At 39.2% G+C, this 23,155-nt stretch overlaps 1 protein-coding gene across 2 annotated transcripts in view; it reads left to right on the top strand.

Annotated features, from left to right (window-relative positions):
• Nucleotides 1-17,086, top strand: part of LOC139471534 (OTU domain-containing protein 3-like) — a 34,694-nt gene extending 17,608 nt beyond the window's left edge. For both annotated transcript variants that reach the window (XM_071253910.1, XM_071253909.1), the window contains exons 3-9: nt 2,733-2,881; nt 3,479-3,591; nt 4,748-4,870; nt 6,794-6,931; nt 8,371-8,470; nt 9,154-9,404; nt 10,657-17,086. In XM_071253910.1, the coding sequence (XP_071110011.1) occupies nt 2,733-2,881; nt 3,479-3,591; nt 4,748-4,870; nt 6,794-6,931; nt 8,371-8,470; nt 9,154-9,404; nt 10,657-10,836 (1,054 nt within the window). In that variant the 3' untranslated portion in view covers nt 10,837-17,086. The remainder of the gene's footprint in view (nt 1-2,732; nt 2,882-3,478; nt 3,592-4,747; nt 4,871-6,793; nt 6,932-8,370; nt 8,471-9,153; nt 9,405-10,656) is intronic.
• The last annotated feature ends 6,069 nt before the right edge of the window (nt 17,087-23,155 follow it).

Genomic DNA, 23,155 nt, shown 5'->3' with positions numbered 1-23,155 from the left:
GTTTGTCTGAACACGCTGCTACACAGCTTTTTAAATTTAAATGTTTTGAGCCTTTGTGAGGTTTCCACAATAGGTCACCAGTACTTCATGTTTGTTGTCAGAGCCAACTAAAATGGGGATTGAGTGGTCATTGTACCCCGATAGCATGGGACGTTGATTTGAATCTGCCGTGAAAAAGCCTTAAAATTCAATTTAACACAACTTCCTGTCAACTTCAAACACTGTTTGGATTCATTCAGGTCTGTTTCAAGATATTAGACGGACAAAATTCTGGACATTTGAGGGATATTAATGATAAGCCTGTTACCATGATAGCTTGAATACGGCTGCTGCCACTTATTTGACCTTTTGTATTGTATTTGATTGTCATCCTTTTACTGTATTTCAATATTATTTATTCATTATTCATTGATCATATGTGGTCATGTACTGACTTCACAATGTAGTTCTGTGTGCACCGATTTCTGGGTTGACATCTGTTTCAGTTTGGAGGTGAGGTGAAATGGGTTTTAATGTCGCATCCAATATAGCGTCCGTTTATATAGCAACGTGCATGCATGTGTGTGTGTGTGGCTTCTTGTACTAGTCCGGACTGATGCCGTTTCAGTTTGGAAATTGCAACCGTGGAACATAACTGGCATAAGGCTTCACTTAAAGATGTTTGTATGGCCTATTTCACGGCAGTGTTTGGGTAGGAAAAAATACATTAATATCTTTGTAAGGAAGCCATATGCCTAAAGATGAGAGGAACAAGTCTTGGTGGGAATGTCATCAATAGCTGACCTAGTGGCTTTACAATGTTGCCAAGATAGGGTAAGCATGGTAAGAGGCGTGTGTACACAAGTTCAGAGGGATGGCTGGAGTCTTTTGTGTGATTGTGATGTACCATGACAACTACTTTGTGGGTAGCATCTTGTGGAAAGTTTCTGCTGTTGAAGTAATGGCTGTGACAAGATCAGGCATGGAGGGGAAGGTACTGAGGGGTGTCATGTTGAAGTAATGGCTGTGACAAGGTCAGGGATGGAGGGGAAGGTACTGAGGGGTGTCATGTTGATGTAATGGCTGTGACAAGGTCAGGGATGGTGGGGAAGGTACTGAGGGGTGTCATGTTGATGTAATGGCTGTGACAAGGTCAGGCATGGAGGGGAAGGTACTGAGGGGTGTCATGTTGAAGTAATGGCTGTGACAAGGTCAGGGATGGTGGGGAAGGTACTGAGGGGTGTCATGTTGATGTAATGGCTGTGACAAGGTCAGGCATGGAGGGGAAGGTACTGAGGGGTGTCATGTTGAAGTAATGGCTGTGACAAGGTCAGGGATGGAGGGGAGGGTATGGAGGGGTGTCATGTTGAAGTAATGGCTGTGACAAGGTCAGGGATGGAGGGTACTGAGGGATGTCTTGTTGAAGTAATGGCTGTGACAAAGTCAGGGATGGAGGTTAAGGTATGGAGGGGTGTCATGTTGAAGTAATGGCTGTGACAAGGTCAGGGATGGAGGGGAAGGTACTGAGGGGTGTCATGTTGAAGTAATGGCTGTGACAAGGTAAGAGATGGAGGAGAAGGTACTCATGGTACTGAGGATACGTGTCATGTGATAATGGTGACATTCCACTTTGCAATTCATATATTTGACCAGACCAATTTAACATTTCTCATGTTGCTCAATGGTTTCCACTTTATGCCAGGAAGCAGGATGCCGATAAGTCATTGGGTGAATTTGGGTCATTTTCCTAAAAAGACAACCTTGATATGTTTAATTGTTTACTATAATCCTAACACAAATAAAACAATATTTGGACATGTCTTAGAAAGGCAACTTCTATGACGATTATTACCACAGTTAACATGGTTAATATATTTTTACATTTTCTCTTTTGCACAATTAATTATTAAGCTTTTTAATACAACTACAAAATGGGTACTGTGCACAATTCTTTGCCCTGTGTTGCCAGATATCCACTTTATACGAATATTGTTGGGTAGTTCCAAATGCAAAAACATTAAGCCATACTGTTATATTATTGTGGATATTTTACACATGATCGTTTAGCGTTGCAGCATCTATACTCCAAAGGATGTACTAACAAGGGTTTATTTGTATTCTGTGGCGGTTATCGTTTCTCATGTTTAAGATACAAATTTCCGAATCAAGGTGGTAAAGAAATGAAGTGGAAACATTAAGAAACCTCCCTCTAATTTAGACTGGGCGGTAAATGTGTCCTACCAAAGGATATTTATCAGATGGTATTTGTAACATGTAACCTCGCCTGGGCATTAGGGCTGAAAGCAAGGACTGCAAGGACTGGTTGGCTTAGAGTTAGTGTAATGTGTCTGAGTGGTGCATCATTGTCAAACTGTGGACTAGCAGTGGACTAGTACTACAAAACCGGGATTAGTGCAGACTAGAGCAAGCAGCCACACACACAAATAAAGCAGAATCAGCATGATTGGTCATCCCACTTCATGTCCTCCACGGGGTGGTCGGGTAGCCTAGTGGTTAAAGCGTTCGCTCATCACGCCGAAGACCCGGGTTTGATTCCCGACTTTGGTGCAATGTGTGAAGCCAATTTCTGGTGTACCCCGCCGTGATATTGCTGGAATATTGCTAAAACGGCATAAAACCTCACTCACTCTTTCATGTCCTCCACAGTAAAATGGGTGCTCTATTTATAGCTGTGCATAACAACACATAGGGAACAAGCTGCATGTTTATAAAAAATATCTATTTGTTTTCAGAAACTGTTTGTTTCGTGCCCTTGGGGATCAGTTGGAAGGTCATTGTCGCAACCACTTCCGTCATCGTCAGGATGTCGTCCGCTACATGGCTGAACACCGAGACGACTTTGAACCCTTCATGGAGGATGACATTCCATTTGATACTCACAGTAAGTTTTCTGTTGCTGTGCTGAGTTGTGTCCCTTGGCCAAGCAAGGATCTGCTGATTTTGACTGGAATCCCAGATTCAGCCAGTGGAAATTTTATTTATTAACCAACATCATTTGTCTGGAAACACACTTTAATTCTGCAATAAATGGCGAGACTTAACTGTTTTTTCAGTGGCAAGTACGGTGTGTCTGGGTATGTCATCATTAGCAGATTGATAATAATACTGGACTGATATGCATAGCCAGGAAGAAAACTGTAATTTGCAATTCCTATTGTATCGCTTGTATCAATATCGCTTGATTCTGACATAATTCATTGTTTTCACATTTTAACATGTTTACTTTCTTATGGATTTCATGTTAGAGCGCATGTTATCAAACATTATCTATATATCTTATTCGATTGCAGAGGTACATTGGTTTCAGTTTCATCTTGCTTAAAGGGGCACTGGTCATTTGATATGTGAGCTTGGCCAGACAGAGTTACCTCCCTTTGACCATGTTGCCCACATCATGATGTTTTGACACCAGCTAGTATAATGTGTTTCAGCTTTTCTTTGTAACATGCAGTGACTATTTTGACTTGTGTGTTTTCAGTACAAAACCTCAAGAAACTTGGAGTCTATGCCGGAAATGATGCAATTGTCTCCTTTGCCAGACTGCATCAAGTGAACATCGTGATACACCAGCTGGATGCCAAGCACCTCATGGTGAGTGTTTGTTGTCAGATAATGTCATGAATATACAGTTAACTAGTTAAAGTAACAAGTAATGTTGTTTTGTGCCACCGTCCGCAATATTTCATCAATAAATTTAAATAATAGAAAATCTTTAGACAAGCTAAACAGTGTTTCACAGTGAAATCAGTCATTGTAACCAATCTTTCTTTGTCAGCCACTTTCCTAATTAAACCACTTGGTTCAAAGCCTGAGACTAATAAGTTTCCCTTGTTAAATCTACATGCTAATCTACAGAAAACAATGTCAAGATGTAAGTGAGGTGTCGTACACGAGGTGTCGAACATGAGTTTGGTACAGGAGTATGAGAATAGAAATAGAAGTTGGACAGAATGTGAGTTACAGCCAAATAGGTTGGTCACAAGTGTTCAAAATATTTAAAACACCTCTGGAAAATTATATCTTGTGTACAGTGGTGTAGGCATGGTAGGAAAAGTAATAATAATTTGGATGAACACTGTGGACAATTTAAGGTTGGTTTGTTGTTTAATGCCGCACTCAGCAATATTCCAGCTATACAGCGGCGGTCTATAAATAATCGAGTTTGGACCAGACAGTCCAGTAATTGATAACATGAGCATCGATCCACGCAATTGGGATTGATGAGATGCTTCAACCAAGTCCGCAAGCCTGACCACCCCATCCTGTTCGTCGCCTCTTAGGACAAGCGTAGTCGCCTTTTACGACAAGCATGGGTTGCTGAAGACGTATTCTTCTCCTCATCGAAGAATAAAATACCTAGTTCAGATTATAGTATGCTTCTGTGTCAAAATAAGACCTATTCTTCTCCTCATCGAAGAATAAAATACCTAGTTCAGATTATAGTATGCTTCTGTGTCAAAATAATCTATGTATGTGTATGAGTTTTATTTATGACTTCGGGTTAGGAATACTTTAGCAGAAACTATTTCAGACATGTATCATGTTTTGTAGCACTATTCATGGTGTTGCATCCGAAAATGAATTGATGTTAATTAGGTCATACTGTTCATATGCGATCCAGAATGGGTCCAGGGGTGAGTGTACGTTTAGGGGAATGCGAGTCCTGGAGATACAGAGGATGCTCATTTACGTCAAATCCTAGCTACTGTGCATGTTGAGTGAATGGCACTATATGCTTGTCCTACAGATCACCGGCTCTGCCAACAGCAATGCCAGGCAGCTCCACATCTCTTACCACAACGGCGACCACTACTCCAGTGTCAGGAAGCTCCACGACAATACGGAGTCACCTGCCAACATCAGAATACAGGTACTCCTCCTCAACAGTCCAATCCTTGCTGTCCAAGACGCCATATCTTCCTGTGCTGCTCCCCCAACCATGACAGCATCCACTGCACATTGGAAGCGAAACTGGATGATACATACCTTGATACACTAGCCACGATACAATCTATTTCTCGACTCACTGGCCATGATACGATCTATTTCTCGCTTCTCGCCACACTGCTCATGATACGATCTATTTCTCGACACACTGCTCATGATATGATCTATTTCTCGACACACTGCTCATGATACGATCTATTTCTCGACACACTGCTCATGATACAATCCATATCTTACAGACTTGTCACGATACGATACATCTCAACACACTTGACAAGATATGATAGACATTGCGACACAATACCATCCCAATCTTAACACACTGGTCACGATTTGAAATGTATCTTGATATTCCAGAATAGCAACACAAAGGCCACTGATGGAATTTCTTGTAAATTTGAGCATGTTGAAAGAATAAAATGAAGTCATTTTTTTGGTCATTAAATCTTGATGCAGAAAATCCTCTCAGCTGTCACACAGGTATGATGTCCCTCTTGCAGTACGGTGAACCCTGTTGGGACCTGGGTTAGAATAGGTCCCCATCACTCTATTGCCTGCCCCCATTGGAACCTGGGTTAGAATAGGTCCCCATCACTCTATTGCCTGCCCCCATTGGGACCTGGGTTAGAATAGTCCCCATCACTCTATTGCCTGCCCCCATTGGGACCTGGGTTAGAATAGGTCCCCATCACTCTATTGCCTGCCCCCATTGGAACCTGGGTTAGAATAGGTCCCCATCACTCTATTGCCTGCCCCCATTGGAACCTGGGTTAGAATAGTCCCCATCACTCTATTGCCTGCCCCCATTGGGACCTGGGTTAGAATAGGTCCCCATCACTCTATTGCCTGCCCCCATTGGGACCTGGGTTAGCAAAGTCGCCATCACTCTATTGCCTGCCTGCACCCCGGACCTATGTTAGAATAGGGGCAGTCTTTTAGCTTTGAGATATTCAGAGATTCAAAATAACAAGTCATAAATATCCAGACAGACAGACAGATCAAGTAAGAACAGTATTATAGATTCATAGGAATACTTTGCATACACAAGAAATTAAGGACACATCAAATGCATGCGGTGACAAAATAAAATGTTTTTCGCAGGCAAAGTGACTGTGACAAATTATGTACATTGTGCATGTACCTTAGGCATAGCAGCAGTCTCTTTTTAGTCTGTCCACTTGATTAAAAAAACAAAAAAGTGCCACTCTCGCCTCAAGCTCAACCTCAATTCTCCTATCTCCTAGAGTGAGAAGTGCGACACGGCTTCGATTCCTTTAATCTGACTTTGATGAGCACTTTTTTCTGTAACCAGGTGCCATGTTTTTATTCATGTCTACTTTCGATGTTTTGTTTTTTAATAACGATTACCATTATATTGAATTAAAAGATAAGTACATTGTTGGTTGAGTAATTGGTTTAAATTGGACTGTTCTTTTACTGCGATGTACTCTGTGAGGAAAGGTTTCAGATACACTTGCGCTTTTCAAAACTGCCAACTTCAAAGATGCGACCGAGTCCAAAGTTCGAGATAGGGTTAGGTATTTTCATCTTGAATTCGAGATAAGCAGGGAAATTTATATCTGCAGTATTAATATAGTGAGGCGGTGAGGACCTAACAGTAGGTTTGAGATGTCGGTACATTTGAGATAACAGAGTTTGAGATAACGAGGTTTGTCTGTATCTCAAATATCAAAATTGTTCTTCAGCCGACGTCGGGGTATTAGTGAGTCCTGCTTACTTTTTGCCTTGTTTCTGAGTGTATCATTAAACAATAAATAAACAATCCAATAAGATACAGTAACCATGGTAACTGACTTCTGATGAGTAACTATTGGTTTGTGTCCAGGACGAGTCCGACAAGGTGAGCCCTCCCAGCTGGATGAACGGCTACACAGAGACCCACAAAGATAGTGAAGGATACGTGCGAGCCATCCGTGGGTGTCAGGCCATCGAAGATGAGGTTGTAGCAGCCACAAAGTGTCAGGTACGTAGAGGACATTCTACACACACATCTAGGTACAATGTATTGTCAGAAGCTGATATTTACCCCTCACACACATCTTGGTACAATGTATTGTCAGAAGCTGATATTTACCCCTCACACACATCTAGGTACAATGTATTGTCAGAAGCTGATATTTACCCCTCACACACATCTACGTACAATGTATTGTCAGAAGCTGATAATTACCCCTCACACACATCTTGGTACAATGTATTGTCAGAAGCTGATAATTACCCCTCACACACATCTTGGTACAATGTATTGTCAGAAGCTGATAATTACCCCTCACACACATCTTGGTACAATGTATTGTCAGAAGCTGATATTTACCCCTCACACACATCTAGGTACAATGTATTGTCAGAAGCTGATATTTACCCCTCACACACATCTTGGTACAATGTATTGTCAGAAGCTGATATTTACCCCTCAGGTCTATCAATGTCTGTGCCAGTAGTAACCATATTCTCAATCTTGAATTTGGACTGGCCTAACCTTTATTCAGCCTAGCATGTCTCCAATCTAAAATGATAAATACCCGTCACCAATTTTCCACCATGATGTCATTATGTGTACTAACGCAGAAAAGTAGAGGATTTCATTTTTACGAGATTGCACATCTTCTCAAGGCCAGGGATTATCTGATTATAAATGTCTAGTTTCCACCCTTTCCTGAACTGGGATGGAATATATGGGCTTGATCGTAGCGCCACCAGTGGCTATTACCATGTCCATCCTATTGACCAATCAGATTCCACATCTCATATCACTTGCATTTGCTTCAAACTAAATAGCCGCGCCCAGACAAGATGATATGATCAGTCATCAAGATCTGTATTGTGACAAACATTTGTTTGTTGCTTAACGCCACTCTCAGCAATATTCCAGCTGTATGACGGCAGTCTGGAAATAATGTCTGGACCTGACAATCCAGTAATTGATATCATGAGCATCGATCATTACACACAATTGGGATCAATGACATGCATCAACAAAGTCAGCGAGCCTCACCACCCAATGCTGTTAGTCGCATTTTATGACAGGCATGGGTTGCTGAAGACCAATTCTAACCCGGATCTTCACAGGTAACACACCTATAGCCTATGGACTTTCACATGCAGTGTGTTACTGTTCATGAGACCTGTGAAGCTCCGGGGTAGAATAGCAACCCATGCTTGCTGTAAAAGGCGACTATGCTTGTCGTAAAAGGCGACTAACGGGATCGGATGGTCAGGCTCGCTGTCTTGGTTGATGCATGTTATCGATCCCAATTGAGGGGATTGATGCTCATGATGTCAATCACTGGATTGTCTGGTCCAGATCCCCGTTATATAGCTGGAATATTGCTGAGTGTGGCGTTAAACAACAAACAAACAATCAAACAAAAACTGTTCATGACTTACTGATGTTGGCTTCAGGACCTGACCATGATTCGCGAGACGCTGGTAGACTGCAGCTACGATGCAGACGCAGCCATAGCTCACCTTATGCAGGTGATGGAGCTCACAGACAAAGACCGTAAGTGAATAGTAACCCATTATGATGACGTCATGCTATTGTTCTTGCAGTGATTCCGAGCCAAGAATTCACTGGCCGTTCTGAACATGCATTATAAACAAGTAAAACTGACTCAACTGTAGGTCATTATGCAAAATTACAGAAAAGTATTTTTTGACCATGATATGGTTTAAGTCAGAGAGAAGCAACTCACTAGAAGCAACTCCCAGAATAACAGATTTGTGTGATTTCTCCATCACGTAATTGACATAAAGTCATATTTTCATTCAATAAAGTACCGGTAACTTGAGAAACCACATTTATAAAGTCCAAGTGAAATTCCCAAATTCTCAAAATAGTGACAAATGAGTACTGCCCTGTTTGTAATCATAAACACTCACATTTTGGGGAATATTTAATGTTGGAAACTCATTTTCTTCCTCCTGACAAAAGATGCGGGGGGATATTGTCATCTGGTCTGTCCGTTTTCGTTTCCTGAGCATGACTTGAAAACCGTGAACGATTTTTCATCTGAACTTGGTACATGTATTTTCCAGGGGCGGTAGTGGTCCCTTTTGCTCTTGTCATCTTCTGATGACTCGTGTTTGAGCAAGTAGTCATTGCTTCACGTATGAAGCATATTTAAAGTAGTTCTGCTAGATCTTGATAACACCATCCATTGTATGACAAATACTTCGACACAGATTCAACCTCATCGGCAGAAGACACCGATTCCATGTCATCTCAGCGCACATCAACAGACAGTGGGATCTGGTCAGACAGTGGCACCGGATTGCGAGTGTTCGGCGCCACCAGCATCTCCAACTCCACATCCAGCAGGAAGGGTCAACGTGTCCACTTTCGGGACGACAGTCTTGGCGGCAGCTCTGGATACGGATCCCTCAACAGCGATCGTGGCGGTGCTCGGCCAAAGCTGATTGCCATACCAACACAGGTAGGATTCAGAAATGAGTGAATTGGATAAAACATCTCTTTGAACAATATATATATATATATATCAGTTATAGAATGTGACAGATTGTTGTTGGTTGGAAGCCCAACGCAGCTCTGTTTGGTGATATTGACCAGTGTCCAACTGAGGTTCAGACACCAGCATAGTACTAAAACACAGAACTGAAAATTCTTCCTACATCAGTAAGGGATGATTCGAATGCAGCTGTCACTGAGGTGTACATTTACAATACAGTGGCGTTGCATCTGAACACAACATTTGATCACAATCAAATTTCCCATGATGCGTAAAGACAGAAGTAAAGATTTCTTATTCCTTATTGCTTATCAAATTATTAAAAAGTCAGCAACCTGTTTTAATGGGCAAATCAAAGTAAAATGGGTTTAATTTGGGCTGAATGTCCCCATAGACTTTGTAAAGATTTTACAAAGCTGTTTGAATGTAAATTTCCTTCTGCAGTTCTAAAAATAAGTGTGTGGGTTGGTTACAGTTTGCATATCTGAAACATCATATGGGAGAGGGGTGGGTGGGTGTGTTGTTTAATGATATAAGAATTGTCTGTCTGACATACACTGCAGTAATTGATCACGGCAAGCTTGTCTTGTAAATTAGGGTACCGGATACCCTTGTCGTCCACTCTAGATTGTTTCATTTACCTGTATCAGCTACGACCACATTCAACACTCTTTCTGTATGGATTAGCATGATAAGGTGGGGTGAGGTGAAATTGGGTTTAATGTCGCATCCAAGATTATCGCATGCTTGTACTAGTCTGGAATGATGCCGATTTATATTGCTAGCCCACTGAGATACCATGCCACAGTTTAACATTAATACCCCACTCAGACACAGTATGCTGACTCTGAGCCGACCAGTCCTTGTTTTAGCCCCTTAATGCCGAGCACCAGACAGGGCAACAACAAGTACCGTCTTTTTACATACTTTGGTATGACACTCTCTGGGCTGATGCTCTACCTCAAGACCACTCAGGCGGTCAGCATCAGGACCGAGGGTAGGGTGGGTGAGGCTGGAAATAATAGCGATGTTTCAACCCCTTTGCTTGTGTTGGCATGTTGTTGGAATATTGATGAATGCGGCATTAAACAACATATGAACACCACCTGCCCCCCACAGAATATATGAGTGTCTATTCCTGTTATTTGAGTAACTAATGCCTTGAGTATATATATTCCTGACATGAATTGATCAAATTCATCACTATTGTCTGTTGCAGCCCGTTCGGTTGTCGTCACGGAAACTAAAAGAAGCGAAAAAGTTGGAAAAGAAGATGAGAGCGGAAGACAGACATCGTCAGCGTGTTTTAGGAACGAGGACATTGCAGCCGCAGATTGTACCGGCCGACCCCAACGCTTTCACAGTTGTGTCCCATACAGCCTCCATCACCAGGATATAGAGGTCAAGGTCATGTTGATAGCAAGACCGAAGCACGCACAACACGATGGGAACTTCTACATGCAAATGTTACTTATATGGAAAAAATATATATATTTTGTGTTGTGTATATTTGTAAATGTAAACTAACCTATAAATTAGATAAACTAACCAATGCTAACAGTACTGTTATGGTCACAGTGGGGCACACTTCCAGATATTGTTGAATCCTCAGGCCTTTTGTTATAATTACTACGTCTACGTTTCCAATGGCCAACTTTGAACATACATTTTTCATTACCTAAATTAGTCAGACTAAGTGAAGAAACATTGCTGTTATTATTTCAGTTATAATTGGACTGGCATATCTGTAAAATTTGAATCAAGAAATCTTACTGTTGCTTTTTTAATATTTTTGTAATAGGAAATAAAAACTTCATCCGCTTCCATGTGACAAGCTGAGAAAATGTTTTCAAAAATCAATACTTGTTGGCATACAACAAATACAACAAACACATATTGCCACTTAGAAAAGAAAAAAATATGTAACTTGAAAAATATTGGAATTCTGATCTTTGATATCTGGACATCAAGGCCCATTTAATTCTACTACTTTCCAACCAATCAGGTTGCAGCATATACATATGCAGTGACTTATTCAGTATGACATATTGAGGCCATGCTCTGATTAGTATACATATTTAACATATTTTCTTACATATGGAATCATCATATATCCAATATATTTTGAATTGTGTAATATATTATGTACAATGTTGCTTCGAAAAGGGTAACTAGATACGTTAGGGCAGAGACCATATGATATTATAATCTATCATATGGTCTCAAGGATCAAGGGTTAGGGATCAAGAATATTTTCCGGGAGGTTATTTGGAAATTGTGAGCTCAGTCTTCACCACACAAAAGAGTGTCCACAAAAATACTCATAATCCCTGACATATCTTGTTCAGTATATACTACTCTTTATTATATCATAATATACCATGACCCCGATGACGGAATATATTTATTGTACATAATATGTCCTACGTGTGATATTGATGTTGTACAGCCATACCGTGAAATAGACTTCATAATATGCTGACTGTCTGTCTCTTCTAAAGGATGTCAAATGCAGAAATTATTACATTTATTGCTCCAAAATTAGACATTTGTTATTTATTTTGCTGTATTTGGATGACAAATATGAAACTTATACAACTGAATGTGATGAAGCTTATTTCACAATAAGCAAGAACTGGTATGTTTTTTTAGAATGAAGGCCAGTTTAGTTCTTAGGAACCTTAAAATGTGTAACTATGTCATATCTATCTCCTTCACCATCCTGTCTATTGTGTAACATGAATCACTTTCCAAATTTATACCCAGTTCAGTTTTTACTCAATATTGCAGTCAAGGGGACACAACTCACACCATACTCCTCGTCCTCTTAAGAGTGTATGTATACCACTGACATTCTAGCTCTTCTCAGTATTGAGGAATATCTTAAATCTGTTGTGTTGTAGAACTGACTGAAAATGTTAAATATTCATTGATTGATGTTAAGATTCTTTTCAACTACTCTCCTCACTCATGAGTAGACTATGAGACATATGAACATATAAATGCTGAACGGGTTGTCAGGTGCTACAGATACGATCCCCAGGTACGTTTCTAATTTCAGAAATGTACTCTAGCCAAAATTAGAATACAGAAAGATATCCGGTACCCAAAACAGGGGACAAGTCCTCAACCCAAAATCGAAACAGATTCATGCTGAAGACGAATGCATGCTAGAAGGCTGTGCATCCTGGAATATCAGAGTATTATACGTATGTCACTGTGTTTGCTCGTTTGTTATGTAGCAGACTGTTATGCACTTCATACAACAGTTTCACAGTTCCGATACATTTAGGGCAAGGAAATACCAAGAGAAAAATATACGTGTACTGCCATGTTAAATTTTACAGTGGTTTGGCGTCCAGGATATACCGTATACGTAAGCGGCCAAGGAACATATACATTCAGCAGAATGGACCTAGGATACCTTTCCGTATTCTTAATTTAGCTAGGGAACATTGCTGTATACAGAAACGTATTTGGGGTAGATATCTATCGTACCTGTGCTGACAACGACCTATCAGCCATATTCATCACACCATTTCAACTTTACACATTTACTTTTCTTGGGCCAACATCGAATACTTTTGTATAAATGAGGTCAGAACTAGTTTCATTGTTTATTTCTTATTTCACAATTGTCTTATGAAATATGTCAACGGGAAGGAGGCAAAATAATAATATTTTTTGTCAGTGTTGATATCAGGTTAGTTTCCTGTAAAACATTTCCTTTAACAAAAATTAAGCTTATTTTCTTTGAAAAGGCTTTAGGGATTTTTCACTTCATCCATTTAACAAACCAACAAATTAGTCTCACTCAACAAATAATCACTCAAAATGTAACTACAAACACTATCAATATGAACTTTATATCATGTGAGAAGTCCTGACCTTGACAGTGTAAGAATGCTAAAAAGGCTACGAAGAACATGTCTGATAACTTTTGGGCCTACATATTTCAAATGTTTCCAGTTGGCTAAAATTGGTTCTTGTCCTACCTCATCCCAGATTTGATGTCATTTCCCATGTGTGTGTGTGAAACATTACTTACTGGATACAATGACATGACATGTTCTTCTTTTTCTTATTTTGTGTTAATTTAACAAGCTCAAGCTCTGTTCCATGTCCGTGTATAATATGTCTAGAATCTCATTAACTCACATTTCACACTGCTCATTTTCATTTCAACTTTTAATATTTTTTATTGTATGGCCTACATGTTTTCATGGATTATTTTACAAGGATCCACTAACACTTAATGTAAAAATGTTTCCATGGAGACTGAATATATTCACAACATACTGCTCTGAATTTAGTCATTTAGGTGAGACAAATATTTGTTTCACAGATTTTCTTGGTCAGTATTTCAAAGAGTTTGGAGCAAAAACAGAAACCAAGAAATGGATTTCAGGGTAATTTGAGATTAATTTCCTACAAATATATTGTGAAATAAATGTTTTAGAAAAAATATTCTTTTCACTTTAAAATGAAACCTGAAAAACAAGAATATAAATTTGCCTGGCCTTAACTTGAAGAGCATATGAACACGATATGAATATATATTATTATTTTATGATGAGGTGTCAACAGATAAAGATCTCATTTGAATATTGTAAAATAATTTTCTGATTGTCTCCGGTATAAGCCTGTTACATTTCCAAAAGTTGAACCAGAACCATGAACTTGTTTGTAATGTGTTCTGCAAATCTGCTTCTATGACAGGGTACCGAGTGTAAAACTAATTTGAAGCTAGTGGGCCAAGCTTTATCGTACCTCTTTTTATGCTGTTATACAATTTTATGCATACTTTTAATTTGTTTCGCAAAAGTATGCTAAAACCATTTCAATGTTTATTTTTTCCTTTGGCCAAATGGATACTCTTTCCTGCATATTGGCAAATCATGCCAAGACCTATTTGAAGTGTGTATATTTGTTAAACTTGAATGGCAAATCTGCTGGGGTTTTCTTGGGGTAGTTTGTGTCAGTGTTACTGTTTGGTCTTTTACTCCATTTGTTATCCTGATGTCAAGATGTGACAAACCCTCAACGGTTGCTTCAGGTGAATTTTCAGAGACCTTGGAATGGAAATGAAGAAGCATTGGTTTTGAGATGTCAGCTTTCTAAGACAATTTGCCTTCATTGTCAAACTGGCAGCCATGGAAAGCACTTTACAGGCAGTTTTGATAATATTTTGTTTTTGGAAGAAAATGAAAAAACAGCAACTAAATGTCATAATTTTGTTATTGTGAGTCAACCTAACTGTAAGGACAAGGTGTAAAATATCCATGACAAAGCACAGACATTATTATTCAACATGCGGAACTGCCTGTTTATATTCATTTATGAGATACATAAGTCAGATGTGCTTCACCTGACACAATCTCTGATGGAATTTTTTCACAAGGTAGACAATTTTATGGATAACAACTTCTTTAATACTGTAAAAAGCAACGTTTCAGTATAGATCCTTATACTGTTGTCAAGCAAGACTCAAATTTTTTCAGACATTGATGAGAAGGGGCATTAAAATGGAGTAAAATATCTGATTTGAATGGAATTGCAATTCATGATCCCTCCGATCAAATGTTTCAGACAGTGTGATTCAGGTTTTGCTGTTGATATATGAATTGTTTCAAGTTTTTTGTTTCAGGCAATGTGTTGATTTATTTATATAAACATGAGTTATTAGTTCAAGCCAAAGAAATGTTTTTGAAATCCAAGGTCTGCAGTTAAGGTAGTATTATTTTGCCATGTTTGATCATATTGAAAAAGCAATCATCACCTATAACCGGACACATAGTACTTACAAATACATTGTTAAACACATATATCATTATTATGAATTGTGTATGATTATTGTGGTGTTTAACAGGCTGTGTGTTTATTCAGTGAAACTCTGATAGTCAGGACTACCTTAATCCCAAAACGCCATCTTGGTGGTCATTTCCTTTGAGAACATTCATACACCAAGCTCCTCACAGCGATAGCCCGTTGGAGGCAAGCTCCTTCCCAGCGCGTGACACCTTCGTTACACTCTGTAACGTCGCTGCTACAAGAATCTTGAAATCTGCCCTCTAACCCCAAATGTAGTAACATTCATACTTTTGTTCATGTGTTTGGGAATGCCATCATAATTCATTTTGAAAAGGTTTACGACTGACCATGTTTTCCAGATGAATTTACTTTGTTGTTTGTATAATCAGATTGGTTCGAGAGTGCAGACTAACGGAAAATCAACCAACTTCTCCCTTACATTCTTACTATATCAATAACATGATAGTTTTAATGAAATAGAAATTCAAATTGACGAATAGGAAAGTTATTTAGCAGGGGTTATTGTATTTGGCGTCAGGACAGTCGTCACTTGTTTGTAAACATAATGGTCAATTGGCTGCGAGCATGGTTGTGATCATCACTGTGGGGAGTTTTTACTGGTGGCAGTGATAGTATAAAGAGCTCCGCGAACAGGATATCGCTGTGAGGAGCTTGATTCATACACCTGCAAAGGGACACTACTCTGTGTGTTTGCAATTAAACTGGAATTCTGGCCAGATTAAAAGGGTTTCACTAAGTACATCTAAATTTGGAATTAGCAGGTTGTTACATCTGTTGAAAGTTCCAATGTTTGGTCTATATGACAAGATTAACATCCCACATTGTGAAATAGCCTGGAATATTAGAAGTTTGGGGCTTACCCAGACTTCCTTACCTGCTGCTGATATTAAAGGAGATGTGCCCACTGTTGATGTAGCACTAAATATTGCTGACATTGCTTTAAGAACTCACTTGCTGCTGATGTAACACTCCCTGTGATTGGCTGAGATGTCTCTTGAGAGTGCATGCACATTCTGATATCACCAGTTTTGTTTGGCTGCAATATTTGAGACATGTCCATGTACGGTATCGCTAGATCTGATTGGCTGAAGGACTGTTAGCATTTCCGACTTCCCAAAAATAGTGACTAATTTATGATTATTAGTTGTTTCATTTTTTCTATTTTATTATTTTTTGGCCCCTTGATTTCATCCTATCTTCTTTGAGAAGTTGTGTATGTGCACCAATAGTCCCCATGTTAGGTGTATTTTTTAATTGTTTGCCATAAGGAGTAAATTTGAAGCATACAGTCTTTAAAAATATATATTTTTGATTAGAAATTAAGTGTTATTAATTCAGAAGTATATTTAGTTAGTCCATTCCTTTATTTAAATTGTATAAATTGGGGTCTTTGATCCTCAACTGGAACACATCTTTTAAAACTATTTTTAAACATATTAAAATGCACAAGACAACACTAACAGTAAATGTGTCAATGTATTCCGATATAACATGATACATAATATCAATAGGGTATTCTGTGAAATGAAATTTGCTTTAGGGTTAGAAAATATCTTCACCCAAGTTGAATATGGTTTCAGAGTAAAAGGAAAATATGTTGAATGAAACAAAATGTTTGGTGAGATATATATTTTTTTAATGTAAATAAGAAGCTTACTTTTCAAGAAGTAACTGATTGTGATATTTTCTTGCCTACTTTGAAAAAATGTTTTGTATTGACATTGGCTTTAGATATGTTATCCTAAATTGCTGTTATGCAGGTATAGAACATGTTAACACAGTAAGAATATTTATGTATCATTACCAAATATGAATAAATTAAAAATTAAAAGATTACCCATCTTTCTCAAGACTTGTTTTTTGGTGAGGCTGGATATTTTCCAACCTCTACACACAGGGTATTTTATCAAGGTACCAGGGAGGTGCCAGGGCATGAGCTTGACTGATACCTGTGTTTACTCACCATGACATTATCATCATAAAAAAGACTCATTGTGAGCTTATGGATATCTATCCGCTTATGTGCAGGGATTTATATAAGATTCTAAACTTAGTGCCTCTAGCAGGCAATAAAAGATAACATTTTTGTTGTTGTTGTTGTTAAACGCCGCACTCAGCAATATTCCAGCTAAATGACGGCGGTTTGTAAATAATCGAGTCTTGACCAGACAGTCCAGTGATTGACGTGAGCATCGATCCATGACATGCATCAACCAAGTCAGCGAGCCTGACCACTGAGTAGCATGGGTTGCTGAAGAGGAATTCTAACCCCAGATCTTCACGGGTTAATAGTTCACAAGGCTGAAGTATATATTAACACACTTCAATATGCTGAACATCAAAACAAGCGAAAGTAGTCCAATGTATCCTTTACAACATTTTCAAAATTCTGATATCAAACATCTCCCAAATAGTACCAAGTGTGTCCACCTCTTTACTCAATGCTTTTGTTCGTTTGTTTGTTGTTTAATGCCGCACTCAGCAATATTCAAGTTATATGACAGCAGTCTGTAAATAATCGAGCCTGGACCAGACAATCTAGCGATTGACATCATGAGCATCCATCCACGCATTTGGAATACGATGACATGTTTCAACCAAGTCAGTGAACGTGACCACCCGATCCCGTTAGTCGCCTTTTACGACAAGCATATTCGCCTTTTACGACAAGCATGGGTTGCTGAAGACCTATTCTACCCCGGATCTTCACAACTTTATCTGGTGTTGAGGGGTGTTTTATCTGGTGTTGAGGTGTTCTGGTGTTTTCTAAAAATGGATTTGGCATAGAAAAAAATCGCAAATGACCACGTTGAACCTGTTTTGGTTTTGTTTATGATCATTGGGAAGTAATTATGTTTCTACAAGAGTTAACTCCCTTCGATTAGATTCTCGCAAGCTCCTTCCCAGCGCGTGACACCTTCGTTACGCTCTCGATATCGCTGTGAGGAGCTAGAAAGCTCCGCGAACGTGCTATCACTGTGAGGAGCTTTAATTGTTTCTAGCTTAACTACGTACGGCGTTTGTTCAAGTTCCTCACAGCGATAGCCTGTTCGCAGAAGGTGTCACGCGCAGGGAAGGAGCTTGGGCGTATGCTCTCCAAGCTCCTCACAGCGATAGCTCGTTCGCGGAGCTCTCTATCGCGATGTTACCGAGAGTGTAACGAAGGTGTCACGCGCTGGGAAGGAACGTGTATGCTCTCAATCAAAGGGAGCGAATAGCGTACAACAAATAAAGAGTTGTGTCCCTTGTCCATTTGACCGTCAACGGAACGGCTCCGCAATGAGTCGTAGGTATGTAACGGAAAAGGCCGGGTGGGCCCGAATGAAACTCAATCGTCAGTGCGAGGCCCATGAAAACACACCCGTTTCCACTCATCATATATCACACCAACAACAAAACACAGATGAATGCATGAAACTTTTGAATTGTCCCCCTTTGACCATTAACCGAACAAGAAGACTTGTTAAGCTGGGCCCCGTCTCTAATATCACAATAGAGGAGCCGGAACAGGCAAATGAGACGATGGCTGTGAACGCCTTCGAAATATTATACATACACTATGTTATGTCATTTTTCATTGGTCGCTATTTTTAAACGAAGCACTTCCCTTCCACAAAAGCCTCTTCTAAGAAACGTCACAAAATGCTTGAAGTCACTTTGTTAGATGTGCCACCATTACGTCCATGCTATCAATATATAAGAGAAACAATAGTAAACATAGTCTAGCATATTCTTTGCATAAACATTTCGCAGGTTTTCGAAGACACCCCACAATTGTGCAATGGGAGAAAAATATTTATTATACACTTGCCAGAAATCTCTGAGCGAATGATATATTCTCAGGTATTTGAACGAGATACGCATGTAGGAAGTTTGAAAATGTCGATCGAGGCATGTACCGAGCCACGCATACAATATAAAAGTCGCATTGAAAATATTCCAAACTTTGTCTTTTCATTCCATGACGTCAAACATGTTTATGTTAAAGAAGTTGATTGGTGCAGCAACATTGGCACAAAACAAGGAATAACTCGTAAGACATATGATGTGAATCTGCCCTGTGTTTTACGACTCGCATGTGGTTGCAATATGTTTATTGGATGATTACGTTCGGATATTGTTGTCTTGCTGCATATCTCGATCAATAGCATTAAAAAAGACAATTCTGCACATGGTACCGTTCATTCTACCATGAATTTGGAATTTACTCGATTCTAATTGGTCAATCAGAGGTTATTAAATCACAATAATATATACAATTACAGGTTACAAAATGCACAGATGCGATTACTACAATATTCAAAGGATGTGTGGCAGTACATTTCGTGCAAAAAAACACGACAGAAATCAACAAAGGGAATGTATTTACATTTCGGAGACAACAGAGGGCTTGGAATTTTGGCGCTTTTCTATGTACGACTGTGATGTCATATCTTTGCGTTACAATGAGCGATATGACGTCATTATTGTGACGTGCGATGTGGAGCGAAAGCCTTTCAAAGCTTGCTTTTTTTCTTACCAAGTTGCTGTGGTTATATATGCTTTCAATGTCTGTCATATGTTCGAGTGAAGTATTACGGTGTAAACCAACTGCTTGAGTATATACATCACCATATTTTGTTCGGTGATTCCGTCATTCAGGGCCCACTTCCACAAAGCGATCTTAGCGCTAAGATGATCGTAACTCCCATACTTTAACATAGGCTTACAATAGTTGTACCGCTAAGACGTTAACGCACTCAAAACACTGAACTCAACCCATGCCACTTCACTCAGTATATTTGCTAACACCAAAGAGTTCGCGTTTTATTTAGTCATGGTAGAATGGAGATAAACATACTGTATGTAGAGCTAGGTTACCTGTAGATTTACCGCGCTAAATTTAACATTCTCCTAATTCTACCATGAATTTGGAATTTACTCGATTCCGATTGGTCAATCAGAGGCTATTAAATCACAATAAACACCCTCTGATTGAAACAGTTGGTTTGACGGCCGCACCACCGCGGAAGCTAATATTCATAGAATTGTACTATTATAAGGGTAACGCTATTTTCAGGGCATTATCATTTGCAGAAGCCCGAGGTCTTCCATTAACTGCCCGACGAAGGAGGGCAGATGAAAAGACCGAGGGCTTCTGCAAACGATAATGCCCTGAAAAATAGCGTTACCGTTATTATAGCTAAAATGGATGGAATTTGTTATCAAATAAAAAGAAACAACAATGTCGATTTTGAAACATTTACTGCAATCAACACGAATGTCACTGACCCACTTTTACAAATAGGGAAACGTCATAGAACAAACCAGATGACGTCTCCATTGAACGTTACGTCACCTATCCATATCATATGACGTCACCTAATAACGGGCGTGATAATGGCCCGTCGTCAAGTAATATGAGGGCATTATCAAGTTACAGTGGCCCGCTCATTTCTGATAACATGCGGGCGTTTTTATGATAATTCTATCCATTTTAGCTATAATTTCAGTTATTGTCGGTAGGCATATTTAAATAACTATATATACAATTACAGGTTACAAAATGCACAGATGCGGTTACTACAATATACAAAGGATGTGTGGCAATACATTTCGTGCAGAAAAACACGTCAGAAATCAACAAAGGGAATGTATTTACGTTTTGGAGACAACAGAGAGCTTGGGCGCGTTGCAAGCCACCAATCGCTTAGAGAAAGCAACTTACTCGCTCACCCCGGGGTCTGCAACAGTTCGAAGCGCTTGCGCACTCTTCCAAAATGGCGGCGCAACCACCGCTTGGTTGCCTTGACGTAATGAAGAACGTAAGAGAAGAGGCTCGATGACGAGCTGATCAAGTTTATGACTACTTTGAAAATGTGGAGCAGACTGAGGATGATGGGGTGTCAGCTGCCTTTGCTCATTTCCTCGTTGCTCCAGTAAAGAATTCCTTCTTCCGCTGTCAAAGTCAGCCGCCATTTTGGTTTGACAACGAAGCGACCACACTCCATCGCAGGGGTGACTCAGAATAACACCACTGCCAAAGGCTAATTTGCATATCACGTGACCGGACTTTTCTCTTGTTTGTAAACAAACGCGCTTTTTCAGAAATCTGTATAGAACGGATTAATGCAAGTATTTGGGGGCGCTTTACATATTGTTTTGCATAATTATATAGATATGCGACAGTGAGTTGCATGACAATATATATTTATGCATCAAAGTGACCGTGTCGCTAGCTCTCCGTTGGGCTTCGATGACAGCACGTGGAGCCGTACAACCAATGTAAACATAGGATAACTACGCAAAAACAAGTAGATTTTTACGTATTTGCATACTTTCTCAATGAAAGTAAACCATTCTTTGACATTTGTTTATGAAAATGTGTAGACTTGTCAAACATGAAACGGATGAAAAGCATATGCAATATCTTGAATGGACTGTGAAAGATGTGACGAATTGTCACATGGCGCTGGCCTGTGGCAGAGGTACTATGCTAAGCTGGGCCCCGTCTCCAATATCACAATATAGGAGCCGGTACAGGCCAATGAGACAATGGCTGTGAGCGCCTTCGAAATATTAAACATACACTATGTTATGTAATTTTTCATTGGTCGCTATTTTTAGACGAAGCGCTACCCTTCTACAAAAGCCTCCACTGACAAACGTCACAAACTACTTTGTTAGATGTGCCACCATCTGGTGCGGGAAAGACGTTCAAACTTTAAATTGTAATTAATTGTAGGAAATTAAATTTCCAAAATTATTTTCTTCATCTATTTTGCGTACATGATATCAATATGTAAGAGAAATAATAGTGAATATTGTCTAGCGTATTCATTGCATGAACATTTCGCAGGTTTTCGAATACACCCCGAAATTGTGCTATGCGAGAAAAATATTTTTAATACACTTGTCAGAAAACGAGATACGCATGTTGGAAATATATATATGTATAAATATATATATGTCGACATAATATGTAGAGCCACGCATACACTATAAATGTCGCATTGAAAATATTCCTAACTTTGCCTTTCCATTCCATGACGTCAAAAATGTTAATGTTTACGTGGGTTGTTGTTCAATTTAAGGAATAAGGAATAACTCGCAACATATATATGATGTGACTCTTCCGACAAAATAGAAATGTGTTGTACGACTCGTGTTGGGTTGCAATATATTTATTGGATGATTACGTTAAAATGATGAAACTTCTGTTGAAAACATTGAAATTGGAATAGAATAGCAAAAACCATGAAATAAAGGTGTGAAAAGATGTATAAAAGATATGCAAAATCTACATAATAATTACAACTGTAAACAGCATGATACAATGATCGTGTTCACTCTCATTCAACATGTTCAAGGACCTTCACCTCAAGGAAATTACCAAATATGTACAACAATGTTGGCGTATGACATCACTACCTGTGACCGACTTTTACAAAATGGCGTGTTCACTGTCAACAGTACGCGGGATTTTAAGATGGGACTCAGGGATCGTATATACATAAATGTGACATGTAAGTAATCAGAAACATTCTGACAATCAGTCTGCTGTTATTTGTTGTGATATTTTTCATTTAAACCAACAGAAATAGTCAGAGATTCCGATAAATACCGTTGTCGTTGTGCGTGATTTTGCGTCAGTCATGGCGTCACACGTACAGGACGGAAACTTTGACAATATCTGTTGAAAATACCAACCATTGCCAGGTATCTATTTTTAGTTCCCTAATTCTTCATACGATTCTCTTCCCTTGCATATTCTGAAATTATTGAGCCAATTATTCAATGAATAGACGAATGGTTAGTTCAAAAAAGGAGAAAATGCTACACTGCGTAAAATCTGAATTTTGCTTTGTTTACATTTTAAACAACTGGAGTTTTTCGAGCACGTGTTG

This window comes from Haliotis cracherodii, unplaced genomic scaffold (assembly GCF_022045235.1).
Source record: "Haliotis cracherodii isolate W230 unplaced genomic scaffold, xgHalCrac1.p SCAF_23, whole genome shotgun sequence".
In the NCBI taxonomy this organism is placed as follows: domain Eukaryota; kingdom Metazoa; phylum Mollusca; class Gastropoda; order Lepetellida; family Haliotidae; genus Haliotis; species Haliotis cracherodii.
The sequence above is the reverse complement of the archived record's forward strand: the minus strand, read 5'-3'. Positions and strand labels throughout refer to the sequence as shown.